Genomic DNA, 26,814 nt, shown 5'->3' with positions numbered 1-26,814 from the left:
TTTGTCCTTAACATGCTTCTTCGCCTTACCAAACGATTCAAGATCAAGATTAATTTCAATATCTTCTCCAAACTCTGCCAAGAGCAAATCACATTATCCGAATTGGCTGTTAGAAAGAGAAATAAATTCATTTCTCAGGGACGAACACTTGGCAACCGATGTGACGTCTTTCGTTTAATGAATGAAATTAAGATAGTACCAGTCGTCCAGTTTGAATTAAAGCCAAACCAAATGTTTCGTTAATCCTACTATTCTATTCACATTCGCACCTCCTACAAAAGTATGACGTTTTAGCTACGTTGTAAGATTTGTACGACGAGCTTTCCAATAAGAACTTTGCACTAACATTAACGTGGCGATATAAAAGAAATCACGAACTCACGTGGAAATATTAACGTCACAATGTAATTGCATCCTTCGGAAAAATCAAAATTTATGCTCAACTACAGAAGCGAGATGGAAGAAAAGTGTTCGAACGATCTTCAAAAGGGAATAACTTTTTTGAAACTTATGACTTTCAGCGTGTCACTGTATATATGTATGTATTATATTATATGCATTTATCATGTGTAATTTCATTATATGTACCACGCAAAATCAAACAGGTAAACAAATTTTCCAATTTCTGCATGTACTACAACGAAGATGAATATAATTGTGCCAAGTCATCCATGACATTAATAGTCAATACGACCATAAATCTTAATTTAAAATAGAAGGATATTAATATAGAAAATTCAACAAATTTGCCATAAAATTCGATTCGTTATTTTTATCTGACGTACCCACAAGTCAAACTAATTAATGTTAATTTTAATCATCCTCGCAGTTTAGTTTTTCGTAAACTATGCACAATACGTTTGTCGTATCCTTAAGCCGAATAATCGTATTTCTGGTACGTGAAACAGTTTCAAGCTCGTAGATGTCGTACGATACAAAAGCTGAAGAACTATGAAAGACTATGTTGCTGAACTTTTTCCTATATATTCTGTACGTCGATAAATTTCTATTATCTTGGAATACCGAGGGGCGGTGTAAATTCGAAGTCAGCTCTTCCTTGAATTTCTCCGGAGATCAACCTTTGACTTCTGGCTGACAAAGGAGATTTAAACTCGTGTATATAGGTGTACGGAGGATTCTGTCAGTCGTCGTGCCTCCCGCTTTCCGAAGCATTCTGCTTTTCCTTTTTCGTCTGATTCCTCTATCTTCGAAATCATATTTCCAACATCGATACGCCACGTCTTTACTCTCGAGAAATTCTTCTAGTTCTCGTTTATTAGACTCTTATTAAATACGAAAATTACTCTTACGAAACAAACTCTTATCGAAGATAATAGGAGAGGAAAATTGGAAAATTTTCTATGGACGTTAACGAATATTCCAAAATCTCTAAGCGATACGATGGAAATAATTTTTCTCGAAATTGGAAAATTCTTAAACCGTTTTATATCTTGCGAAACTCTGATAAGTCACGATACGGATGAGAAGGAAAATTTTCTTTCAGCGAACCGAGATGAAAATAAATCAAAGTTGCCATTTTCTCGTTATCTTTCTGTAACCGCATGCATCGAGTCATCCCACAATGCGCTTTTTTTAAAGGACCAATTTAAAACAACAAGAGTTGTTACAATCGAAGTAACGGAAAATTGAAGAAACTTCCAAAACTTAATAGGAAAAGTAATGAATTCTAAAAATCGATTGTCAACGGGTAACTTTTTATTTCCATCTGTATATGAAAGTATATGGAAATTAATGACTGCGTCACTCATAGGATGACCTAATATTTTACCACAGACTTTCTGACTCTCCTTTAATGTCAATCATAATCCTACCTTGACGATATCGAGCTTAGTCCTAATTTTCCATTCTAATTTTAACCTAACCGCATGGAACCTAACGAAGTTGGATTGTCTACGTTTAAAAAACACGAACGCGATGGAAGGTCGAAGAAAGACAAATTTTTAATGGAAACTTCCCTCGACTATTATCAAAGATTTTCCATCGAAATGTCTAGAAGTCAATGCGTCGATCACGCAGGAAAAGAAGATTTAACAGTATAATAAATAGTAGGAAAAACCAACCAGCTTGACACGTTTGTATCCTTGGGCGCGTATTAACGTAACGATAAACAGGATTGATGAAACGATCAGGCGCAATACGAAACGAGAATACGCACGACGTATCAATACGCTGTTATTATTACCAAGTGTAATTATACATGTCCATAACGAGCCGCCCTATGGTAATGATGGAAAACTATTTGAATAACAGGGTGAAGCGAGATGAATAAAGCGATGTCAGCGTGAAGAGACGTGTTTTCAGCGACTAAACTGCTCGTTAAATTCCAATAAACGCATCGTATCGTCTATTTCTTATATACATATGTAGAATACGTATGCGTCTTCATTTAAAAGCTGCTGTTCTTCCAAAGTGAAAATTATGTCCAATGGCTACGAAAAAAGCATCTGCCGTTTTTATCAGCTTCTGCGTTTCACTCGCACATCGTTAAATTTTTGTAGTCACGTGAAACGTGATTACTAAATCACTAAAATTAAACGAGCCTATGAAGTTCCATACAGTGGCCGGCCGAATAAAACGTGTAAGAGCGGTCGCGGTGTGATTCCTTGTGGAAAAGTAAGAAAACAAATATGGAATAACACGTTTTCATTCGCGGCTTGGAGACTGGGTAGAACTAGATAATCGACAGTAAGTTTACGCGTGAAAATAAGTCAAAGTGGCGGAATAAAATTTCTTCGCAAGACGCTTTGCTTCCGAGGGAAATAAATTTGAAAATTTACCACACGCGTGAAAATGAAGCCCTAGACGGAAAAATTTGATTCTACACTCTCGTTTTGTTTTTACACGCAGGATAATCTTCCGTTTATTATTCAGTCCTATCTAGTCCGGAATTATCCATGTTTAAGCGTACTTGATAAATTTTCAAACTCGATAATTCTCGAAGACTAAGCCGAGAACGACAAAAGTGGTATTATATTTTCATATTTTACTAGAAGAAATCTAGTCGTGCTCGCTTTTACGCGTCCTATTCCGCCGGATTCCCTATCTAATTAATTAGTACAAATGCCATAATAAATACGATAACGTGCAAGTATATATGCCGTAAGTTCTCTGATTTATTGCTGCGATTCGTTTTCTTTTCCTTTGCTCGCTCCCCTTTATTATTAGAACTCTCGGTGTTACTCTTCTTGCACTATCTCCGCACTATCGCCATAATAAATCTCCTTCGAAAGATTGATTCTGTGTCTCACTTCGCGCTAGAATTCCCTCTTCGAACCCTTTTATAGCGAGATCTGCCTAGCAAAATACGTAGGTTCTCGCTGGCCGCGATTTCATCATTGTAGGTAGATCGAAGGGCAAATCTTACGAGAACACGGCGGATTATTTTGCGCGCCGTATTTTACTCGATACAGTAACAATGACCAACCTATTAACCGCGTTAAACCTAATCCACGACTAAGCCAAAGCAAAACGAAGAACATCTGCCGCTATAATAAGATACGTTAACGCGGGGTCGGCTTAATTTCTGACGTGTTATACGAATTTTTTGTGGAAGCAGCCGAGTTTACACGGGGTGAGCCGGTTGGCGTCCAGGTTTCCTCTCGTTTCCCCTGCACACCAGATTATGGTCTCAGCGCGAAATCTGAGACCCAAGCGTCGACCGCATGGGATTATCCTTCCATAACGTCAGCCGTGGCTAGGCCATAACACGGCATTGCCACATCTTGCGAGATAAAATGTAAGAGCACGGCGATGTTGTGCTGTCGGTGAAACAAGAATATCTGTTCGTCGAATGTCGACAGACATGCTGCATAGATCGACAGCCGAGAAACACGTAAAACGATCGTTCCACGTGACGACCTGCGAGGACATTTTTAACGCGTAATCCACGCTATTCGAGCCGAGCTAACTCCGACGAGCATTAGTTGCCTCCTTCTCATAATATGTTCATGCTACTTAAATTCAGGATATAATTTTCGGATGCTCTTCAAATCCTTCGCTACGTACGATATATCGGATTTGCTTTTCGGTTGATTAACACGGCGATTTGCTTGATCTTTTTCGTTTTAAGACACGCGTAAGCTAGTTACTAAAATTAAAATTGAAGATTATACGAAATTATTAAACGACAGGACATTTACAGGCGGATGGCTAATATTATTTTCATTTGACAAACTAAAACTAGAGACAAACACTCAATGTTCCTGAATAGATAGTCAGGTATTGCACGATTTAAAAATCAACACGTCGACTGTCACGTAAATTTGGTAAATTTTCCCCGCGATAGATTCGAACACACTGCAACGTGATATTCTTGGAAAATATTATATTGGCCCGCTCTTAACCAATTTTTATCCAAGCCATTCATATCGTCGAAAATCTTTCAGTCCGTCGATTTAACATCGTCTTAATCGTTCTGAAAAATGGGGTGAATGTGGGTCACTGACGACCACCGCGGCGATCAATGTATTAATAATGCGTTAATAAGGTAAACAACGACAAGTATAGTTATCGCGATTTACATAATGAAAATAATTGAAAATCGCCGATAGCTAATACGTATGAAGAAAAGAGAAAAGAGGTCCATGCAGATCCCTGTTTGCTATAATGGCACGTAACCAATCGCCACGGCTTCTCCGCATACTTGTGCGTACGTTTGAGATGCGTAATTAATAGCTTCGCGACTTATAAATTATTGACGATGAAACACGGTGAATTAATGTACATGTTAAACAGCTTTTGTCCACGAGCCAATCCCATTTATATCCGACTGTACAACTTGAAACTCTAGTCTTATTCAAACTGAAAATTATTTTCTTACTAATTTAGTTACTATATTTTCTTACTGATTTTCCTCCTGCTTTTTCCTTATTTATTTATTTCGATTTTTAGTTCATGGCTGTATCGTTTCTCGAGTTCTAGCTTTTTTCGTGATTTGTCACACATCTCTTACGACACGCAGGTTAATTCATTCAAACAGCTGTTACTTTTTATAATTATAGTATTTCTATGAATTAATCGTCAAGAGATCATTTTTTCAATTTTTGATTGGAGAAATCCTTATAGCAAAAGATTTTTAGTAAAAAGGTGTTAAGTAAAATGAAATGATTTCTCATCTGCTCTTGTCAATCTCGTTTAATTGTCTTGTCATTTTCTGAATTTGTAGTAGAGTAGAATGTTGCCTGTTTCGTGTTTAGAGAAATTACTCGTCGTGTTCACTATACTACGTTTGACTCTTCTCTACACCTAATCGGTTCACTACCGTAAAATAAACGGATGCTTAAGCTGCTTCTACCTACGCTTCCTAATCGCTTGCAAGTGCATCGATATCGTTCTGAGAACCGTATTTCAGAAATTAAAAGTTTGGACTCGAAGGACAACTATCATTACAATTGAAAACTTTCAAATTTTGTGATATTCAGAGCTCCAAATTTTTATTAAAGCTCAAAATGTTTCGAATATTTAAATCAGCGAATCTTCCAATTAGAAATTCTCAAACATTCCATGTCTCGAATGTTTTGTCTCGAATTACACGTTTTTCAATGTTCCAAATGTTTTCACTTAGAAACTTTTAACGCTCCACGGTTTCGAATATCCAATGTTCCAAAGCTCCGAATTTCCAAACATTTAAATTCTTCTAGCATCAGATTAAATATGAAAAATATCGAGGTTGCAGATTTTCAAACTTGGAAATTTTCAAATATCAGAATTTCGAAACAACGTCCAAGGGACGAAAGATCCTGGACATCTCATTATTGCGTCACGCGAAAAAAATCTGCACGCGGATCATTGCGCGTCCTTACGAACGTCGCGTCAAGTTCTCGATACCCTTCGATGCACGTTTCTAATGCCTACGTGTGTGAAAGAGAGTAAAAGCGTGAATGGAAAACTGAGGAAAGAAAGAAAACTCATGCAAATGAGAGAACACGTCCCACTATTGTCCTCGTTCCAGAAAAGTTAGGATAGAAGATTTATGGTGGTAAACGACGATCATTGCGTGGATCGTTCGTCCGGGGTTGTGGATGCAAAAACGCGTAAGAAAATAAAAAGAATATAAAGAAAAGAAAGAAAGAAAGAGAAAAAAAAAAGAAGAAATGTATGAGCTGTCGTTTGTCACTTACCCTTCAGAGAGGATGTTATCATGGGGTCACCTGAAAATGATACAAGTACAGTATTTGCGTGAACGTCAATGTATGATAATGAGAAAGATAAATAGACAGATTATAAAAAGAGCGACAGGATGAAAAAAAGAGGAGAAAAGAGATTTTTGATATAAATCTCGATACGAGTTATATCGAGAACAAAGACAATGAAAGATCAAAGAAATAGAGAAGATGAAGACGTGTTTTTTGGCTAATCTGTTTCTTTTTTAGCTTACTATATACATGTAATCGTTGACAGAACGTTGAAATTTCTCGCTTCTACGGTGATCGCGATTGCCGCGAGATCCATGTTTTTATTATGGTTTGCTGAAAAAGATAATTTTGCAAAATACACGTGTCGCACCTTGTACGAATGTATCTAACGATCGGTGCCACATATATAGAATATAAAAACCACGAACAAACACTTATATCGTCTAGAGACTACAAAATAGTATATGCACACTATTGTATTTAGATATTGTATTTATTTACATACAATACTTGGCCATGTAGAACCAAAGTATATTAAATTTCGTATCGTTCAATAGCATTCAATATATAGTAATATAATAATATGTCATAACATATTGGTAACATAGTAATATATATATATATATATATACACAGTAATAGTCTTTCATTATTATTCGATCTTCATACGACCAGAAAAATCTGATACTCTAAGGGTGAAATGTGTGCAACGCTTGGACCAAAAGCTTCGTTGGAGAATACGGTTGCGTGCAAATACTCTCTAGTAGCAACACTGTACACGCGCTAAATGAAATGTCTCGCCTGTATATACCTGAAACTAAAGAAGCAACGGAGATGATCTTTCCGTATCTGTTGGACATCTCCGTATCTTGCACTTACGTCCATCGTTCGTGACGGAATATCATTTCAGCTGGCGAAAAGATGAAAGAGAGCGAGAGTAGTCGCGCAGGATCGTGTCGTGAGAAGCGTGGGCCCAGCACAGCAAAGCAGGGAGGGTCTCTGGGCCGAGATCTCGGAGGACTCGGGGTCAGAGATCAGCGTTCGCCGCAGAAAAGAACGGGAAAATGTTCCTCTCGCGAGAGATACCCTATCTCTGTTCTCGCATAATACGCAAGTGGGAGTATTCGTATACGGACGCGCTTAGCAAACTGTCTTCGCGACGGCAACCTTCGCAAAGCAGACCCCTCTTCTTCTTCTCTCTCTTTGTTCAGCCTCATTCTTCGCGTTTCACTCTCTACGTACGTCCTCATTCCCTTTATTAGTCTTTGTCTCATCTCGTCCCCTTTCGCCGGAAAAAAATATCGCCATTCGTTGCGACGTATCGTGACACGAGAAGGAAACGACGATGTGTCCCTTTCGGTGCTGCGGTTGATGGTTTTTTCATTCGGAGTATCGTAGCAGTTGCACACAGATTTCTTTTGGCTTAGTTTTGCAATTCCCAAGGTTAAGAGAAAGCTGGCCAAAGTTAAGGGAAATTTCGGAGCGGAGGGAATTTTGGTAATTTGCAAGTTCGAGGATAACGCAGTGTACGGAAGGCTAGGTGAGATCGATCAGGATTGCGACAACGATATTGGTAAAGTAAATTGCTAGGAGGAGCGTTTGGACTCGAAGATTCAAACGTTTGGAGAAATCGAAAAGTTTAAAAGATTCGCAAATTAAAAATACAATTCGCTGTGTGAATAAGAGCTCGCACCGTCCGTAAGTAATGATTCATAATGGAAAATAATCTGCAGCGATCCTGACGCCTGTTACAAACCGAGTTAAATAAACCTCCAAAAACGTGCGCTTGTCATCACTCTCGCCAACCGATCATTACCAGGTGCAAATTATACCTTCCTCTCGTTCCAACCGAAAGCCTCAATTTGCCTGAAAATAATGTTAAATATTCAGCGCGTTAAAAACCTCTCATCTTCCAACTACGAAAATTATTATTTATCGGGAAAGTCGGCGTATTAGCCACAATAAGAATAATAAACGAGAAGAAAACAGCTACCGGTGAGCAGACATCAGCCACCATGAATGAATAACGTATGCAAACGCTTGATTAGAGAGAATGATATTGGCAGAAGCTAGAAGCCGCGAGTAGAAGTGTAAATCTATTCACTGTCAGGATGCAATTACACCGGTGCCTAGCAACGCTAACTAGCCGAGGTTTCGCTTTAATCGCGAATATGAGTTATCGTATGTTTTCCCCCTTGGAACCCAGGTTCCAATAAACGACCGTGCTTGTTCCTTTCAATGCTTGGATACGCGAGAAAGATACGGTAAATGTAGTCAACGCACGAGATTTCACAATTACCTTAACAATTATCTATTTCTTGTTCCTTCGTTTTCGAGAATAATCGGCGCGTTTCCATTGGAAATAAAATAGCGAATTGTGAAATAAAATCTTCCGCGATGTCTACTCGCCGTTGTAGTTTGCTAAATGAAACACATTTCAGGATGCACGGTGCCACGTGCGAGCTTGGCTGCACGTGGAAATGCGTGTGCTACGGGCATCAGATCTTCGAGAATGTGATATAATTGAGTGAATTATCTGACCAACTAAATTTACTCCGTACGATCAGCGAATATATCGCTCTCAACGTAACAAAGCATAAAACATAAATAAACAAGAGATTCCAGGGCGAAGAGTCGAGAAAGAGTCACGGTTTGAAGAATGGGATCGTATCCGATGAAATCCAGTTTAAAGTTCAATTATTATACATTTGTGGATAATTAGCGCTTTATATTAATGAGTGAAAACCTGAACTCAACCGAACGTTCCTACGATATGACTGAAATTCCTGAGTGAATCCTTGAAGATTCGAGAAAGGATCAAAGTTCGGAGAATAAAATCCTATCCAATAAGACTCGCTTCAAAATTAAATTATTATCCTTTTGTAAATAATTAGTATTTTATATTAATGAGTGAGAACCTGAAATCAATTGAATTGTTGCTACAATGTGATTGAGATTCCTGCGTGATTCCACGAGGACACGAGAAAGGATCACAGTTCAGTACAGAAAATCAGCTCGTATTCAATCAAATTCACTTTACGCTCAAGTTAAACATTCTTTTATTTCTATCTTGTTGTTAAATATATTACTAATATGCGAAAATCTGGATTCGACCCAACATCCCTACGATATGACATAATTTGTGATTTACGATTGTAATCGATCGAAGGTTCCCTTTGACTGTCTCGATATTTCGTAGAGTGTCGCACGATTCAAGGAACGAGTCGCGGGCTGAGTCATCGCGCGAAATCCACCGGAAGATCAGATCGGCCCACACGCGCTGCTCATGGCTCGCATGTGCAAGAGATGCACGCACTGATGCAGCTTCATGGGCCACAGCCTGGTCAGGGGATCACAGCCGTGATTTTCCACGAACGACGACCCATGATTCGAATCTACTGTCCTAAAAATCTATCTTCCCTAGTTGCGATCATTCCTCCAGAACATATATTTTTCTAGAAACCGACGAAATAGTTGTTAACTACAACTTCTAGTGTGGCTAACAATTTGAAGATGTTCCTAAGTCAGTTCCATTATATCCAAGTTTGTATTAATATTATTCACATTATTTTACTTTTTATATTTGTTACTGGTAATACTTCAAGAAATTACCTACATAGAAAGATCCCGACTGATCATGACACACGGTGAACAACTGGAACAGGAGGAAGTTTGTAAAATAAGAGGTCGAAGAAGGCAGCATAATTTCAGAGTATATTTGTATTTAATAGGAGCAACGAATGAACATAATATGTACCACAGAATAAACGACTGTTGCCAGTATAGTAAGAAATGTTTGCTATAAAGTATCCGCCACCCTGTGAGGTTCTACGAAACCAAACTGATCAACTTTCGTCGACTTCTCAATTTCTCAATTTCACTACACAAGTACAGTGGAACTTGGTTTATATGAACGAAATTTTAGCAGTGGCTAATTAACTGAACTTTAGCTGAGCTCCTATTACCTCAACTATCACCGAGCGTCGATCCATTCATATATGAACATCTAACAATGTACACTGTAGACATTATGTGACACATTATATATATATATATAATTTAATAGCAAATGTTTCGTGGAATCCTCTCATTTGAACACGAACTTCTATTAATTGAACCAAGAATCACAGATGGACTTCTATTATATGAACGCTTACTTACATGAATCAACTTATCCCCCAACAAGTTCGCATAAACGGAGTTCTACTGTACAATTAATGTGCCTGTTACATAAGCGCGATTAACGTTCGATCGTGTTCGATGCAAAGAGACGAAAGTCTGAAACCCAAAGAAGAAGACAGAAGAGCCGTGCGTCGCATAGTATCGAAGCCTTGAACAACCCGGAGGAAGGGAAAAAACATGGAAAATCCCCATGAACAGCGGAAGTCATTTGCTCCTCGGGGACTTCGCAAGCAACAGAACAAATCCGCACGTGTAGGTATGTAGAAATTACCGAATGTCAACACGATTACAGAGAACGTCGCGACAATTAGTTCCACCTTGGTTATTCAATGGACAAGAAGATCCAGCGAACAATCTTTCGTAGATCTTTCGTAGATCCTTTGCAGATCTTTTACTTCGGTGTGCATCGTGTGTAATCGAATGGATCCTGGTCTGTGTTCGCAACGTATCTCAAGGACGCGCGCGTTCCGTCTCGTTGCCGAGGATAATGCAACGTTCCAGGATAACTCCGCGGTCTCGATGATGTTGATTTCTAAGCGGGGAATCGCAGGATACGCGAATAATCGATTTCCACCTCCTGTTTCTCCCACTTTGTCAATCGTGAATCTCTGCCGCCGCCGGATTAGCACGAGGTAAACCGAGTGAGTCTCTTTCTGTCCCGATTCCATTCGTTCCGCGATTCGTTTCCACCTCTTTTCTAAGCTACGACGCGATTTTTTTCCCTCGTGTAACGCCTACTTGGCGATCAAGGATTCGCTGGAAAGCGAGCTTCGTATTCACTTTCGAACGGTTGCAAGCAGGGACGGTATCCACTTTGATATTTACACTCGGATATCTTGATTGATCTTAGCCCTGTCCAACCCTTCCAGTCAGAGATAGTTTTGTGCACGTATATCGCAAATTGGAAACTTGATTAATTCTGTCAAGTATTAGGTTGTCCCAAAGTTCTCTTCAAAGTTTTATAAAGTTCAAAGTTTTATAAGGAAATAATAGATGCACGATATTGTTTGTTTTATATTATTTTATTGAATTATGTATGGTCCATTCTGTTCTATTGGAACGAATAATATTAATAACATAATAATGTGTAATTATATTACAATAATATAAATAATATAAAACACAAAATATTGTGCATCTATTGTTTCCTTATGAAGTGACAGAAACTTTTGGGACAATGTAATACAATAAGAGTAGAGTCTTGCTTTTCTCTTTGATTTTTGTAATTTTGTATGCGTCTTTCATTTTGATCCTTTCACTATTTTATTCTCCTTCGAGTATGCTTTAGTCATTGCTGGTTTTAGTGATAATAACCATATATCGGTATATACGTATTGATATATACATATATATCGGTCATAAATGTTAGGATGTTTAGACACTCTTGCGCAATTGAACTAATGTTATTAGTAACATTTTTACGAGTCACAAAACCAAACTAACAGTGATAATAATGTTGTTCCAAGGCATCAAATAATACAAATTACGAATTATCTTATTGTTCTATTCGACGCAGACTTCGACAATTATTACAATGTATTCTGTAAGCAACAATCTGTAACTCGTTAATTCTTTAATATCATTAGTTGATGAATTATTGTGCAACAGAGCTCTGCTGATATTTATCGCAGTACAAAGTGAATAAATTAACGATCAAGTGAATAGCAACCTACAATCTGTAACTCGTCAATTCTTCAATGTTATGAGATTTATATTGATATTTATTCCAGTGCAAAGTGAATAATTAAATAACGATTAAGTAAATGGTAATTTTACGACACGCAATTACGTTGGACCTATTCCACCCCCGAACCCACAGGAGATTAATTACTGTTGATTACTGTTATTATTACTGTTACTTACTATAATCACTGCAATTATTATTATCATTATCACATCTTTCAGATTTCATATTTTCATTATAACTTTTTAATTATGTATCATATTAATTATTCTATACTAATTGAGAGTTATATTTCTGATATTTAGCGAAACAAATTGTTTTCGTTTACTACTTATTTTGCATTTTCTATTATATTATATAAGAAATGTAATATATATCATCACGAATATTAAAAAAGGATATACAGTGAAGTATTTGGTTATTCGAGTCCGGTTTAACCAAAATTCCGTATTATTCGAAACACTTTGAACTTTACCATAATACATTTCACTTCTTTCGCAAGTTTAAAACGAATACGATAAAAGAATACGACTATGTAAACAGTCAATGTAGCCTTAAAGCACTTGATCATTCAATTTCCAATCAATTAAATGTAATCAATTCGACCGATGAGTAATATATATAATATGAATAATAAATAATGGAACCTAAATACACGTACAATATTGTTTTTCTTATAACTTTATTGCACGATTTAGTAACAATCTTGCACCCTTTCGTATTATTCCTTGGTTCGTGTCCACATTACGGTCGAATGATCGAGATTCTACCGTGTTTATCATCGAACACAATAAAATAGATATCAGATCCAAGATGCTGTTATATAATTAAGAAACGAGAAAAGTCCAAGAAAAATTTCTGGGTCGTGGAAAGAGGTAAAAGAAAAAGATCGATGGACTTTCGCGTACACTTAGCGAATACTGACCACACGATTTGAATAAAAGAATAGCATAAAAGTACAGGACAGGCCAGTAGAAGACAGTACAGCTGATGGAAATGGCGAACGATTAGATACGGTTTTCATGTACCGCCACTCCGGATGATGGACGTTGCTGTTTATTTCACCGACGGGATTATCGTGAATTTCCATGGGAGAAAAATAACCGCGTGCATGCATTGCCACGTTATTCGTAACGGTCTCCTGCTATGAAAACACTCGTTCTTTCGGTTTATTTCGACGACGCTGTCGAAAAATGTACACGGATCTGAATAATTCCAGAATGTAGAACGAGAAGATGCAGGAAAATAACGATAGCTTTATATGTGGACTGGCAGACGAATCTATTTGGCTTTACAACGACCCATTTCTTGGAAACTTGATTAACTTTTTATAAACTACATATGAAGGCAGGATCTCTCTCTCTCTCTCTCTCTCTCTCTCTCTCTCTCTCTCTCTCTCTCTCTCTCTCTCTCTCTCTCTCTCTCTCTCTCTCTCTCTCTCTCTCTCTCTCTCTCTCTCTCTCTCTCTCTCTCTCTCTCTCTCTCTCTCTCTCTCTCTCTCTCTCTCTCTCTCTCTCTCTCTCTCTCTCTCTCTCTCTCTCTCTCTCTCTCTCTCTCTCTCTCTCTCTCTCTCTCTCTCTCTCTCTCTCTCTCTCTCTCTCTCTCTCTCTCTCTCTCTCTCTCTCTCTCTCTCTCTCTCTCTCTCTCTCTCTCTCTCTCTCTCTCTCTCTCTCTCTCTCTCTCTCTCTCTCTCTCTCTCTCTCTCTCTCTCTCTCTCTCTCTCTCTCTCTCTCTCTCTCTCTCTCTCTCTCTCTCTCTCTCTCTCTCTGAGTTATATAATTTTGTATGTACATTTCTTTTTTTTCCAAGTTTCATTTCTCTTCAAGATTCATGCTTTGACCATAGATAGTATTAGTAAAATGAAATTTTTGCACCATATTAATTATCTTGATACTTAGTTGGACCATCTTCAGCATAAATATGTTTACAATGAGTATTCGTATTTTTATACTAATATTTTATAAAGCACCTAAAGTTTAAGCGTCCTGTAACTTCCATATGCACTTTTTAATTGGTTTCGAATTTTACCAATATAACCGTGACAATCGTGTCTCGTAACGCTCATTACGCATATGGTTGTTCATTTAAATGTAAAAAAGTTCGTACGATGAAAGTGGAAGAACGAGCAAAAGGTAAAGTTTGGAGGTTGGCAGATTGCTGGAATTATTAATTAAAAACATTAAAAAGTAGCTAGTAGTTGTTCGTTTAATTTCATCCTTGGTGTCTCGCGAAACGAAAGCATCGCCATACGACGTTCTCAATGTTTTCATTTATTATTACACCAACATCTGAACCTTCTCTTTGTGTTTCAATTTCACACTATTTTCGGTGAAAGATTATATTAATCGGCCTTTTGTAGAACAATTTCTCTGCAACTTGTCGAGTTTGACGTACCGAGCAGATTCGATATTTCTGAAGAAGAATTAACGCGAATGCAGAGGAACGACAAAGAGCAAAATTAATTGTTTATCTTCACATTTCATTGATGTTTTATCATGGCTTCGATTTGACGCACGAGGGTTAAATAAATTTATTAAACAAACTTAAGCGAAAAATTCAACAGTATTATAGTTAATAATGATAAATAAATCACCTTTGATATTTGCAATCCCCAATGGAAGCAATAAAATCTAGCAAAGAATCGATAACGAATTAGCAGCTCTATTGCATTAAATCGATATAAGATCAAAGAATCGAGCCCACCGGCGGCCACGCGATAATCATTATGATCGAAGGCAATCTTGCAGAAAATGACCATCGTAACCTGTAATGAGCCACTTCCTTCGGTCATAGTAGCCAAGTTAAGCAAGCGGGTTACACAGCTTAACCCTATCACGATCCTCGAATTTTTATAGTTTAACCTTGTTCTTCTTATTTTAGCAGATAGGAAAGATTTCGAACATTTTAGAAAGATGTTTAATTTTAAAGAATTAAGATACGAAATCATGCATATCGAGAAGTCTTTTCTCACCTTTTGTCCAACGCGACCGAAGGGTTAAAGAGTATGTTTTGTGACGTTCAACGACGATTACTTGGCGATTACGATCAACTGCAATTTTTCCAACATTATTTTACACATCATCTGGTAAACTAATTCTTCTAACTTGTCGGAAGAATTCAAATTGATTGGTCCAATATTAAAGAAGTCATTCTGCTTTAAAAAGCGCTAACTGTGTATATGTACTTATTAACAGAATAAATGCGATTTAGAGCGATAAGCGTGATTTCTTCGATCTTTGTATTTCCTACACTTCTTAGAATATCCTCAAATTATCAATATATCGTATATTGTCGATATTTCAAAATTCTAAACTAGAAGGATCAATGTGTATTATCAATACAATATTGTCAATAAATACTTATAATAAATATTCATACCAAATTTTGTCAATATCGTCAACAAGTATTTGCAATAAATATTTATAACAGATTGTATTGTATCTATAATATACATCGATCCTTTTAGTTAATAAGCTTGAAACATTGACGATATACATATATCGATAATCTATGGACACCCTTAGAACAGCACCCAATAAAGTAGTCGCTAACAATCTTGCAGTTGATACGACTCTAAATAACAATAAGAACACCGATATTCAAAACCAAGAAAAGAAGGGAGGAGAGAAAAGAAACGAAAGGAAGAAAAGGAAGCGAAGGAACAATTTTGACAGAGCTAGACACTTGGAGGCGTCAGCATGACGGAGATGCGACACGAAAGACGCGAGTTTTCTGAGAGGAACGTTTGCGTAACCGAGAGCCACCGACGCACATACACATAATCTATGGAGGTTACAGGCTCTTACGTATCCAACGGGCCGAGAAACAAAAATGTCGACGAAAACGACTCGATCGACTCGAGTAAATCCACCCTGTCTGGTAGACTGTCACGAAGGGATGAACACGAGGAACGAAGAAGAAGAAGAAGAAGAAGAAGTTTCGACGCAACCGTCGCTGAAAACGAACGCTGAATTATTCATGGGGAATCTGTTGCTTTTATTCGACACCCCTGCGTTGTCGTTTGTACTTTGAATTTATTTAGGGAAAACCGATAGAAACGGTTTGCTTCGATGAAAATCGTGCGTGTAACGTTGATTAGAGGGTTGGCGATGGAATTTTATTACACATACGTAGACACTATTATGCAGAGTCGGCTGGAAAATTTGATAAGTTTCACTGGATTTATTAGGGGGAAATTCTGAGAGATTCGTGCAGTAGACTTTGAACTTTGCACAACTCGAGGGACCATCGTTGTTGTTGAAAATAAATAATAGTATATTTTGATCAGCAGCTTTTAGGAAAATATTCTGTTGAGAATTTCTTTGGCGCGAACTTTAAGCTTCGACCTATCGATATTACAAGTAAATGATAAATAATAAAATTTGATAAACGATTGGAATTTTTTAAAGGGAAACTTTGTCGAGAGCTTCTTGGGGGACTTTGGGCAACTCGAAAAATTACTTTTAATATACCAATAGACAAAATATAATATTTATTACATGAAAGAATAATTGGCGTTAGTATTTAATGAAATTATTCTTTATTTGTACATTTTATTCTGAAATATCCGTCGTTAAAAGTAGCTAAATTTATTATGAGCAAAGAAGAGTTCAATTGTGAGAACTCAAAAAGACATTTCGTTATAAATTTAGCAATGTAGATATAACGTTTAAATTTAATGTGACAATAACGTTTCGTCCTTTGGAAGAATGAAAATAAAAAAAGGAAAGAAAATTCGATTTAATCTGTATAACAAGACGATTAGATATCATATTAGATAGAGTAACATATTAGATATCAATTATTGTAATCGATGGATCTGTTCGGTTTTTCGTCCGCATTCATTCGACGCTACCAAGAGATTTAGCCTGTAAGAAACGCGATCCTCCGGGGTATAACCAGGCCAAAATGTACAGGAACAGAGAATGGGATTTTAATCAGGACGATATACATGAAAGAGAAGGTAAACTGCCCGACGTTATTAATTCCTTGAGAAAGATCGAGCCATTTGGTGATTGACGTCGCGTGACGTTCGACCACGCCGTCGCTTATGTAATTTCGCGGCGAATCCTCCAGGGTTGCGAACAGGATAATAACTATACGGAAGCCAAGGACGAGATTCGGTAGAATCCGAAGAATCGCGAAAAAAATTCACCGAATTTTTCTTTCGAATATTTCTTGATAATTATCAGGATAAAATAAATCTTTCGATAATAATTCTTAACAATCGGTAAATTTTCATGGAAAATATCAGTTGCAGAGGCTCGTTTACTGTTTGAATCAGGGATATCGATCGGGAAACGTAAAGAAAATTTGCGATAAAACCACACGATTAAGAGATTTCGATGTTCAAATCATCTGGTTAGAAATAAAAATGTAAATCAATATAAGAAGCTGAAAAGGTATTAGCTTTAAGATAATAAGTTACACGAAAAACAATTCTACATACAAGTTTCTGCAAGCGTATGGTTTACATCGATACACCGTATATTTCTCACATACTTGTTCCTGGCTTCCCATTATTATTTAAAACAATCACACGCTTGGCAAATCAACGACGTGAAATTTTTGCGAAAAATAGAATCTTTGTGGAAAAATAACGTTATGAAAATTATTTGCACGTATGCACCTCTATTTAAATAATCAGATGCTTCCCGGGTAAAAATCAGCGCATTACGCAGCCATTTCACGGACCACGTCGTATGTCCGCTACTCCGCGTACAACCTTACGACCGTGCATTGAGAATCGCCTGTTCGTACACGCCCTTATTTCCAAATACACACGTCTATTACCTTCGTTGAAACAATTATTCGAAAATTACTCAAATCTATCCACCGTGCGTTGCTGGAAAGCAGATTTTCTTTCGGTTTCTTTGCGCGTTTCGTTCGACCAATACGCCTCCTTACGTTTACGACTGTGTCGAGTCTATACGAAATAACCAATCAGATAAAATATACATTAGTCCCTCAAATTTGCGCGCCACTATTTTTACGCGAGTCTCTCGTTTACGTGCTAAATTACGACACAATTTACGCGGTGGCCTTTACGCGCGGTTTTTAGTTCGCGCGGCCAGAAGATACATTTTGCTGGAAGTTTTCAAAGTAACAAGCGCACACAATAGCTTATTCGACGATGTTAAAACGCATCGGTGCTATATGAGATAAAGATAAGAGCACATTACGTTGCGGCAGTCACCGTATGTGTACATATTTTCCTCTTTCCTACTGACAGCCTTTATTTTCGCGATTTTCATTGAAATTTTCATTCAAAACGAGTCCACGTGGAACGGTTAGTCCGTGTAAATTGGCTGTACGCTGAAACTACGCGTAATAACACGCTAGTCTTCTTTCCAGCAACCCACACCTTCACACTCATACCTGTACACGAAAATACTTCACGCGACGTAACAGGTGTTGAAATACTTTCGTGAGTACCTGTACCTCTACAAATATCCCTTGTCATACCCAAGTAACTACGCAAATACCTAACAATGCACGGTCCGTAACGAGAAGCCATAAAGAAATTAGTATTGGATACCTGTTCGGTCGTAAGGAGCGGCTCTCCTCGGCGCGATTTGTCCCTTAACAGGGTGGAACTGGTGCTGTTGGTGTAAGGGTGGCGTCTGGGCGGGTTGTAACTGCATATGATACTGCTGAGAAGTGGAATAATGGGCGGATGCGTTCGCCGTGGATGCCGCCAACGATTGTTGCTGATACTGGCCTGGCGTCTGATACTGATTAAGATGATTCGGATGATGATAGTGAGGATGGGAATGCGTGTGTGGCTGACCCGTAGCTGGACTGTGAGGGTGTGAATGGGAATGCGGGTGAGAGTACGGGCCACACCAGGTGTAATATTGCTGCCAGGAAGCGGCGGCATCCACGCTCGCCATCCCATCGCCTTCTTCGCTTCCCATTCGGACCACGGCCAACGATCTCTCCTCGATGCCAGTTTAAAACACTCCGATCATCTATCTCTCTTTCCACTCGCACGATTTTTCACTAAATACACGCGTTCTCCCTTTTCTCTGTTGCTGTTTTGTTCACGCGTTTCGACAAACTCTCGATTCCTCGTTCGATTCTTCAGAACTGTCTATCGATAGTTCGTAGACGGTTCGTCCTCGAGGAGATCGTCCTCTCTGGTTTATGTTCACACTTGCGGATACACTATGAAATTTTTATGTGTTCGGTATTTGTAGCTTGAGGAGGACACTGAATTTTATTGAGGACACCGAGGCGATGGTATTCCTGTGTTTTATGGGAGAATTATTAACCGTGTAACGGAGCACAAGGGTTCAATGTATGGGGAAAGGTGCACAGTACCAAAAGCTAGTTCTCGTTCCTATCAGTACGCGAGTGATTAATACAAACGAATAATACGGTTCTGCGTAACGTATTTTGAAAGCATGTTGTTTGCTTAATTTTCGCCGACGTTCCGAGACATTAATGCTCGTCGACGTTCAGTGCGCAGACAGTTATTTTTCAGAGCTGACTTGCTGTTTCTCAGTTTCTCTAATTCAAATAATATACTAATCTCTTCTTACTAATGTATCGGGCAACGATATTCGTTGCGCTACGAACCACGATATTTTTATTCTTGCGAATTATCAACCAGTGTTATAAAACTACTATACTACTATAGAAAAGACTTCCCTATTCATCATCGTTGCATTTATTCCATTTACATTGTAAATCTCTTCCCGTTCATTTGAATTTAATCAAATTTGGTTTAAAATTCAATTAATAAAATAAAATAAACTTATTTTTGGAGCGGTCCCTCTATTTTCTCTACTAGAAATGTTTGTTAAATCCGCGAAGGAGACGCCGAATCTAACGACGAATTTTGACGAAAATTACACAGCTCGGCCGCAGGATATTACGTTGATTTTAATCGAAGGAACGTCGCACGAGACGCAATGTCGAGAAACGAGCACGGCATGCGAGTCGCCAAGGACCCGCACATAAACCTTCGGCAAAGGATCGAGAAACAATACCTCTAGCCAATGTTAATACATCGTGATATCCCCTGCCCACGCCAGTTTCACCAGACTATAAATTTTTCATGCCGATCGGGCGTCCTGATCTCATCAAAATTCAACGCAAACCTCGTTAAACCTTCCACGATCGAACGAAACAAAAAAAAAGGAAATTAATCTCGAATTAAACTGGAATTACTCTATTTATTCAACGACAAACTAAATGTCACTGAAGAAGGAACGATTGTCCGAAGTCGACACATTTTTCTATTTAAGAAATTCCATTCTTTGCCCGCATAAATTTCATGATTAAAATTCACGATCCAGAACGACGATTATCTCGTTAAATTTTTGGGGAAAAAGAAACGGACCTCGAACACCGATCTCGAATCACAGTATCTCGTGAAAACGTCTAAAGCAAGATAGTCGCACGAGGAATCGCGCAAGTCCAAGGTAACAACGAAACCAGCTCGATTTAAGAAACCAAATTGGCTCTTGTCTCACACCACGCGTCCGCACATATATCTGCGAGGTACACATATGCGTATAATATATACGAACGTATCGAGTATATAACGTAGATTTATATGGCTGTAAGTATACGTATGCGTACACCGCTCATAATTATTCAAACATCGATAGAACTATTTCTTGAACGATTCGAGACTCGAAGTACGGTCAATACAATCGAAACTAAAATTTATATTCAATATCAAATTGTAATGTTAAATACAGAGAATAAAGAATAAAGAATTGTATAATTACGATTATTACAACTGTACAATGACAAATGTTACAGTAATAACGGCGTTATTAATCGCTTACTATACTCTTATAGCAGAAACGAATTAAAAATAGCATAAAAGTCATATAGCGTAGTTCGAATAATTATAACCAACAGTAATACACTCGAATGTAACGTATATATAACCATATAATACACACGGACAATAGTGTATGTGTGTGTATATATATATGTATATATATGTATACATTCACGTATATACACGTATATATATATATATGTGTGTGTATATATATATATATATTTTTTTTTATATTCAACGTCCCCTTTCTTACGTTCCTTATAGCAACGAACGTACGAAAACGAAAACGAGAAGAAAGAACTAAAAGAAAGAACGGCAATGTAGGACTAGCTTTCGTGTCGATAGAAGTTTCACCAAAAATTGACGCGAATAATAATCGACGAGGAAGGATGGACGCGCGCGTAGAGCCCGAAGAGGCTCGAGGATGACTGAGAGGAACAGGTTCCTCTCCTCCGCCTCGAGCAAAAGAGGGTTGAAAGCACGAGGCACGGCGAGTGAGCGGAGCTCGACGCCAGGGGGATGTGCTCCGGTCCACGTGCACCAGGAGGCACGTTCCACGGTCACGTGTATGCTTTACGCACCACCCCACTTCGTCCCTCCTAGCCGGAGTTACCAGTGTCTCTGTGTTCCACTTATTTATTATTTCTGCCACCGTATGAAATTCGAACGTACGGAACGATGATACTCGAAGATTAAACGGGCAACGAGTTTGTTAACGTAAGACCAGATGATAGTGTGCGATAATTAGACTGCGGATTTTTCAACTGTGGCTAGATCGTGTTGGAATATTCAAGTTCTACGTAGGGAACACGTCATATTACGTAAGATTTATGTGACAGACAATGTAAAATATAAAGTATGCGATATAAATATGATGTATATGTATAAATATAAATATGAAACTAACGTAAGATATAAAATACACAATTATATTTATGTTTGCGAAATACGAATCACGTTTCCACCTACCTACATTTAGTTATCGCAATTTCAGTTGCAATAAATAACAATAGCTTTTTCAAGGTTTTCCATAGTAAATTCGAATCGTTTCTCTGGGAAAAGTAATTTATACGTTGGAAACGATCGCTTTACGTTAGAAAATTGAAATGTACATTAAATTAAAACACAAATCAGAGAATCTGGCGACCAAAAAAATATTAAACGAATTCTTGAAATTCTTCAGATTATTTCGCGGATATTTTTACTCGTCACAGTGACGTTCTCTTTTTGTGTACAAAGAAATACTGTAGATTGTGCGCTAATAATTAACACTTACGTGGCGTTAAGCCAGCGTCACCGTTCACCACAGTGTTAACATGTCCGCAACTATCGTTTCGTACGCGAACTCATGTCGTAGTTGCGACACTAAAAATCGGATTCGCATTCTCAAACAAACACACGTACGAAACGAATTTCCTCAGCTTCTTCCCTCTATTCTATTTCCATACAAAGACGCAATAACGACACACGAGCCATGCAAAAGTCATATCGATCAACTGCGACAAAAACACATACATGGGAAAGCACAGGAAAGGCGATCGCGTCACAAACATTGTTTTTCAAAAGGCAAGTCGAACGGTTTAGCTTCCGAAAGGTTACGTAACGAACGAAATAGAATTTCTATAGAATGGAGAACACGTAGGAATTTCGAGGAAACAAACCGCACAGTTTGGTTGATCAACGTGTCGAATCACCGCGTTATTCGACTATTCCTCGCGGAGACAAACGCGAAACTGTAGAGCGATTAAAAGGAAGAGATCAGATGAAAAGTTCGTTTTCTATTACGGTGGCTGTATCAACGAGGGGAAAAGGAAATTTGGAAGTCAATATTTTTGGTCGCTTGTTAACGATACATGAGTTGATTCAGGTTTCTGGGGATTTAATTAGCGGGTCACGCGGAGAACTCTCGGCGGATGAATAATGCGATTCGGGATAGTAATCATCGACTAATTGATACTACAGGTGGAGGAGGTAACGACGATACGATCGTAATGGGGTTCGATCCGATTGTTGTAGAGCAGATGGCGGATACTGGTGACTTACACGATCAAACCCAATTTGCGAGAAAATGGAAGAAGACGAAAGAAAATAGACGATTGGTTGTCCGAGGGGTTGATGGAGAGTGGTGTTTAAAGAGATCGAGGAGGATCGTAGATTTGGGATAGGATTGGGTCAAGTGAGGTTCAGCACTGGGAATGTTAATTACGTTACGTGTGATGGCATGTTGTCTTCCGAATGTCACGCCTGTCCACGTCAATGCAAACGGAGAGTTATCAATAATTAGCAAAGGCAGCGTAAAACAATCTGCGCCGTAACTCCGAATATAAATCAAAGATTCGTAATGTCAGATTATAATTACTTTAATTTCTTACCCCTGGAGTTGTCTCTTTTTAAAACAATCGATAGTTATAATTTTGTAGAAAGGAAACGACGCTTCGTAATGATTCGAAATTTTATATATTTCAATATTAACAAATAAATTAGCGAACGTGTCAGTCTGCTTTCTAAATCTAGCTCGATCATGCCGGGCCAATTGATATAAAACGTTGAAATGTTTTATGTTTATTGGAGTCTAGAAAATTTCTAAAACAGTCGAAACGAGACTCGTCCGAAGGTTTCTCACGCAGCTTCGCACGGCTGATGCAAATTATTGTGCCACGTATCAATTTAGTGCGTCATAGCGGCAATTACGCGTAGGTCGCAAGTCAGTGGTGCTGATCGTAATCTCTTTTCGCTATACATTGTACGTATGCCGGATTGTTTATTCTTCGTAAATATCACTGAAACGAGCGGCGTTTTGTTATTTACTTTCCAGTCGCTTACATGGAAACGGCATACCAAGGCGTGCATCCACCGTCCATCTCCTTTCTCTTTTTGTAAAACCATAAATCACATGCATATGTGAAAAAAAAATGTTTCAGCAACCTACCATTACGTAAACAACGTTGTCTATCTTTTCTAGAAAAGAATGAATTTCTGCAACTTTTACATTTCCTACAAAATTGTGGTTAGTGGTGATATAAAATGATATAAAACGAATTTCTTCGACTTTTACATTTCCTGTAACATTGTGATTAAATGCGATACGAAATGATAAAAAATGAGAACTGAATCTTTTCAATTTCCAAATTTCCTATACAAACGTGACTAAGTATGATTTAAATTGTATAGGATGAAATAAAACGAAGGATGAATTTTGTTCAACTTTTACATTTCCTATAAGATTCTGATACCAGAACGATAGAAAAATTTCGTTGTTCTTTATCGTTCTTCTTCCTGTAATTACTCTACGAATCTGTAACTAAGAATTTTCGCAGTGCCCCGAGACAAGAACAAGCCTAAATTCCTCAATTTACAAATCAGCAAATGTTCCTAATTTCCCAGCACAGAGCCCAGTTCGCGGCAAAACCTCCGGCACTTGTGTCAAATCTATCAAAGTCGATTACATTGATTAATACAAGGTATACTATTCGTTTACAATAAATCGAAAGGTATAACCGATTCTAACCATCGAAAAAAATATATACCATAAACTTAGAAACTTTATAAATTGCCTATCTCAAAGGGTGGAGATCTACAAGTGACAAAGTATAGTACGTACGATGAAAGAAAGAAAAAATCAAGGGAACTTGAGAAACGAAAACAGTAGAGAGAGGCAAGAAAAATGAGGAGAAAAGTGGGAAGAGGAAAGTTTCGAAGACGGGAAGTGAGGACGTACGCAGACAGGATAAGGAGTACGTTGACCTGAATTGACCTGACCTGCGACAACCCAACGTGTTCGACGGCTAAACTGTCGTATATCAAAGTAATCTCATGCGCGGATCATTGAGGAGAGACTCGGTCCCCGATGTGTATGTATGCGGCCACAAAAGAACACTGTGACGGGACACGTTACGAGGCGATCGCTGCCTTTTTCTACACTAATGCCCACACTTAATGTACCACCTCGTTTGCCCTTATTAATCTTACATGGAGCATTAATAAAACATCGTTGCCTCGCAGCACAGTTATTTCGCCATAAATCATTGCACTATGCGCTACAGATGCTTCTTCGAGTTATCTTCTTCTTATTATGTTTTGATATATTTGCCGACTTTTGGGACAAATTGTGTTTAAGATGCCGTGGCATTTGAATGAAACGTTACGTAAATAAAGGTTATCAATATTTGTTTACTTGGGCCGTAAATCACGTAAGCAGGTGAAGAAAGAAACGTTTCAGCAACCTGTCATTGTGCAACAACATTGTCTATCTTTTCTAGCGAACAATGAATTATTCCTCGATCTTCTAATTTCCTATAAAATTCTACTTGAGCTTTTTCGCTTTTCAGAGTATATCGTTAATACGAAACTTGGGAAATATTGTGCAAATATAAATTTGTTATAGATATTCTTGTAATATTTTCAAAATAAAGGAAGTTTAGAAAATATGATTTAAAATATATACTTTTGTGCTTCTTGTCTGAGAGAAATTAATTTCAGTTGGAAACTGAATCGTATCTGTGTGGCTTGGTGCAACAAGTGCCGATTTCATATTCTTGCGAAGATAAGTTAAGCACGGTATTGACTTCGTAAACAACTGTATATTCTTTATTTAAAAAACGACTGTCTCAAGTTCTGTATAGAAACGACTGTAATGGCATTTTATTGTTATATAAAACAAATAAATAAATAAACTTTCCGCACGAAATACCAAAGTCAACGTGAAAGACACAAATAGCATAAGCTTCCACTCTGCCTCTTTATATCAGAAAAGAAATTCGAAACGACAGACATTTCTGTAACAGAAATTACTTCTTGCACCAAGTCACAGATGTGTATTTCTCCATTGGAGGTTCAACAAATATTCCAATAAAGCTTCATCAGTCGTACATCTGATTACTAATAAATGTCGGTGATAAATGTCGCTTCGTCCAAACAGATCTTAACAGTCCTAATAAAATACGAGGAAGAGAAGAAAAGAAAATCCGCGAATCTCGATAAACGGGGTATAAAAAAAGGAATTCTTGCGGCCGATTTAGGCGAAAGTGGCGGTTCATCGGTGAAAGGTTGCGGCAGCTAACGCAATTTATATTTCAATCGACCTATAGAGAAGCTTTTATCTGTCGAACGCCAGACTAGGAATACGCTTCACCCATCTACCCCATCTATTCGCATCTCGACTTGGAAAGGAAACGACAGACAGAGACGGAGATCGAAAGAGAGACAGAAAGAGAGAGACAAACAAACAAGGGTCGGAACAAAAAAGAAATATAGAGAAAGAAAGAAACAAAACGAAAGCCAGCTCTCTTCGTACGTGGATGAACGTGGCCCACAGAGAAACGATCTCACTGAACCGGGCTAGACATTGCTTTCGGTTTAAATATGGTGGCTGGTCGAGCGGAAAATACACGGGGGATGCACGGGACGTTCATCAGTGTCTCTGACTTGCCTGCGATTGACTGGCCAAATCGTACGAGGATGTTCAACGATAATAATCCTTCGGCTGATCGTGCTACGCAGTTTATGCACGGGACGATGATCAACTTCGACAACCTTTCTCCGCCTTGTCGGAACAATTACGTCCATGACCGGTGTGATTTAAGAGGAGAGGGCCGATTAATTAGCCAGACGCCCTTTCATTTTCATCACAATGCGAAATAGGAGAGTCAGTCGGTATTGAGTGTGGGCAGACGTGGACTGGATCGTAGCGATTTATATGTTTTGCCATTTTTATCGCGTATGTTGCACTCTTGTTTAAATACGTTGTTTTGTGGCGCGGTTTTGTTAAGGAATACGATGATCCTGCAATCCCGAAGGGACAGCGCGAATTTAACATTTTTTCTCGTCTACAAATATTTGGTAAAGGACAGATTTTTATAGCGAACTCTCGACTCTATGCGCATATTTCTTTTATTTATATTCTGCTTTAGAGGTGTTGCAAAGAATTGCTTTAGAATTACTAATAATTAGAAGAATTGTATTTATTATTTTCTCAGAAACATCACATACAA

The 26,814-nt window shown here is 38.1% G+C and overlaps 1 protein-coding gene across 6 annotated transcripts in view; it reads right to left on the bottom strand.

Moving 5' to 3' along the window:
* Positions 1-19,253, bottom strand: part of LOC100749574 (thyrotroph embryonic factor) — a 102,114-nt gene extending 82,861 nt beyond the window's left edge. The window contains exons 1-2 of one of the 6 annotated variants that reach the window (XM_024370743.2): positions 18,560-19,253; positions 6,141-6,170 (exon numbers count right to left, since the gene is read on the bottom strand). In XM_024370743.2, coding sequence (XP_024226511.1) covers positions 6,141-6,170; positions 18,560-18,938 — 409 coding nt within the window. In that variant the 5' untranslated portion in view covers positions 18,939-19,253. The remainder of the gene's footprint in view (positions 1-6,140; positions 6,171-18,559) is intronic. The other 5 variants (XM_024370742.2, XM_024370745.2, XM_012390959.3 and 2 more) reach the window with 5 other exon arrangements.
* Positions 19,254-26,814: the final 7,561 nt, after the last annotated feature.

Source organism: Bombus impatiens, unplaced genomic scaffold (assembly GCF_000188095.3).
Source record: "Bombus impatiens unplaced genomic scaffold, BIMP_2.2 scf_0914, whole genome shotgun sequence".
NCBI classification, from domain to species: Eukaryota; Metazoa; Arthropoda; class Insecta; order Hymenoptera; family Apidae; genus Bombus; species Bombus impatiens.
Note: the sequence above shows the minus strand (reverse complement) of the source record. Positions and strands in the feature narration are given on the sequence as shown.